Here is a 3,077-nt window from a genome sequence, read left to right as displayed (position 1 = left end):
TCGTAGATAATATTATTGAAATTTGGTAAAACTTTACAATTATTGAGCAAAGGCCCAATTTAACCGTACAAGTGCACTTTGTCGGGAGCAGGGACTTAATTGAAAAAGATAAAAGTGTCAAGGGTCATTATTGCAATTATCATAAGAAGCCAAAAGTAGTTAAAAGTCATTGTAACAGAATGTAGGAAGTTAGTTAGTTGTAGTAGAGTGGTTATTGGCAAAATCATTGATTTGTATAAATTTTAGACTGTGTAATGGATTGGACAACAAGAAATAATAATCTCATTTTTCCTCCCTACATATTCTTGCTTTGACTTCTCTCTCTCTCTTCTCCTTTCTTCTCTCTTTCATTCATGAATCTCTTTCTCAATTGCTGTTTCTGTTCTATTCTTCCCTCAATTCCTGAGAAGCCTGACAAATTGGACAGAAAGTATTCGTTTCAAAACATTGGAGGATCACCTCAAGAAGCAAGAACTCAAGTTACAGGAAGTAATGGAGGATGTCAAGAGCATGCAACTGCAAGTAAAAGAAGAAATGGCAGGAAAGGATAAACGAATGGACTCGATCGTTCTGGGAATGGAGTAGAAATTTGAGACACTCAGTTTGATGATGAAGGCATTACTGACCAAAGAAAAGAGTTCAACTGAAGAAGATATGGCTGGGGGAGATCGCACATCCTTAGTGCCAACACCTCCCATCCATCAGAGGTTGAATTTGGGAGCAGAAGAGGAAGCAAAAAGCTGCGAATTCCTGGGTAAGATTTTTTTATCACAATTTTCCTAAACTTGAGTTACACATGTTCGATGGAGAAAAACCCCGTGAATGGGTCAGAAAATGTAACAAATATTTCATGTTGAATAAGATTCCTAAGGACCATAAGTTACTGGTAGTGGAAATGTTCCTGGAAGAGAAGGTTGATAATTGGTTCCAGGGTATCAAGTTGGAGAAACCCAAGCTGACATGGAGGAAGTTTGAGGAATTACTTTGCCAGAGGTTCAAGGGAACTTGTCGTAGGGACATTGTGGAGGAATTTAATAAGTTGCAGTAAATAAGCACAATAAAGGTTTACCAAGAGAGATTTGAAGAATTAAAAACATTGATGTTGATCCAGAATCCCAACTTGAGTGAGGAGTACTTTATTTCCAGTTTTACAAGTGGTCTCAAGGAGGAAATGAAGCCTATGGTGAAAATGCTTAAGCCAAACACTCTCTCTGGAGTTATAAAGGTAGCTCACTTACAGGAACAAGCCCTTAAGTTGCAAGGGAAAACAGTGAAAGAAGGCAATAAGGTGGTGGCTGAGCCAAGGTTTGGGATGTACAAGCATCCTACCTCTACGAATGGAGGGGTTAGCACTTACACACTGTCCCAGAGCAACATACCAAAACCAGTCACCTAGAATCCAAAAATTAAGAGATTATCTCCCCAAGAAGTATAGTTTAGAAGGAATAATAGATTGTACTTTAAATGTGGGGAGAAGTTTGGGATGGGACATTAGTGTAGGATGAAACATTTGAACTTTATGCTAAATGAAGAAGATGAGGACACTGAATTCCAAGATGCCCTGGGGGAATAAGATGAGTTGACTGGCAACCCAGGAGAACTAGTGGAAATATCACTAAATATCCTCTTAGACTCCCTCAGACGAAATACTATTTTGTTGGAAGGACAATTGGCAAGAGAAACTGTCAAGATTTTAGTGGACACAGGCAGCAGTGATAGCTACATCCATCACAAGCTTGTGTCTACACAAGGAATTCCATACAAATATGTTAAACCCTTCACTGTCACAATCGGAGATAGGAGTTTGGTAACTAGTGGTGCTCTGTGCCCAAAGGTCCTGTGGAATGTTCAAAACTATAAGTTTTGTTTTGATCTGAGGATCATGGAATTCGGTGACTGGGATCTTATTTTATGGGTGGACTGGATGTGCAACTACAGTCCCATCACTTTTGATTTTCACCAACTGAAATTTTCTATGTTCCATCAAGGAGAGATTGTCGCCTTGCATGGGGCAGTAAATGATGCAACCATGGAATTAGTCCGGAGAAAAGACCTCAGAGGATTTTTGCAAGCTAAAAGAAGGTGTTGTGCTATTTCAGCACAAGCAGGAAAGGTGACTACAGAGGGGCAAAGGGTACTAGAAGCAATCACTGTAGTGCTAGATCAATTTTCAAAAGTTTTTCAGGAGCCTACTCAGTTGCCTCCAAACAAAAATCTGGATCATCAGATTCCTCTGAAACCAGGAGTACAGGCCCTCAAAATGAAATCGTATAGGTACCCCCACTCACAGAAAACAGAAATTGTGAGACAAATAGCTGACATGTTGAAGTCTGGAATTATCAAGCCAAGTAACAGTCCTTATGCATCTCCAGTGTTGCTGGTTAAGAAAAAGGACAACACATGGCATTTTTGTGTAGACTATAGACATCTTAATGATTTGATAGTTAAAGATAGATACCCTATGCCTAACATTGATGAACTCTTAGATGAATTATATGGTGCTGGGTTCTTGTCCAAGATTGATCTGAGGTCAGGGTACCACTAGATTAGGGTGAGATGGAAGATATACACAAGACTGCCTTTCAAACTCACCAAGGTCATTATGAGTTCCTGGTGATGCCATTTGGACTAACAAATGCACCTGCAACATTTCAGGCAGTAATAAACCAGGTGTTTGAGCCTTTCCTGAGGAAGTTTGTTTTGATTTTCTTTGATGACATCTTGGTCTACAGTACCACCTTGGATTTTCATAAGGAGCATCTAAACCAGGTATTGGAAGTGCTCAAGCACAACCAACTATATGCCAAGCTTTCTAAGCGTTCTTTTGCTCAGCAGGAAGTGGAATATTTAGGACATGAGGTATCCAGCAAAGGAGTGAGTATGGATATGAGCAAGGTGGAATGCATACTATCATGGTGTATTCCTAAGTCTGTTAAAAAGCTCAGGTAGTTCCTGGGGCTTACAAGGTACTACAGGCATTTCATACAAGGCTATGGAGCAATTAGCAAGCCATTGACAAATTTAATTAAGAAGGATGCTTATAGTTGGAATGCAGACTCTCAAAAGGCTTTTGATCA

The 3,077-nt window shown here is 39.6% G+C and overlaps 1 protein-coding gene across 1 annotated transcript; it reads left to right on the top strand.

The window, feature by feature from the left end:
* The first annotated feature begins 654 nt into the window (after nt 1–654).
* LOC113782107 lies at nt 655–2,545 on the top strand. The gene is made up of 4 exons (XM_027328018.1): nt 655–754; nt 891–1,044; nt 1,147–1,305; nt 1,642–2,545. Exons 1-4 carry the CDS (start codon nt 655–657, stop codon nt 2,543–2,545), a joined length of 1,317 nt encoding a protein of 438 aa, XP_027183819.1.
* The last annotated feature ends 532 nt before the right edge of the window (nt 2,546–3,077 follow it).

This window comes from Coffea eugenioides, chromosome 9, assembly GCF_003713205.1.
Source record: "Coffea eugenioides isolate CCC68of chromosome 9, Ceug_1.0, whole genome shotgun sequence".
In the NCBI taxonomy this organism is placed as follows: Eukaryota; Viridiplantae; Streptophyta; class Magnoliopsida; order Gentianales; family Rubiaceae; genus Coffea; species Coffea eugenioides.
The sequence above is the reverse complement of the archived record's forward strand: the minus strand, read 5'-3'. Positions and strand labels throughout refer to the sequence as shown.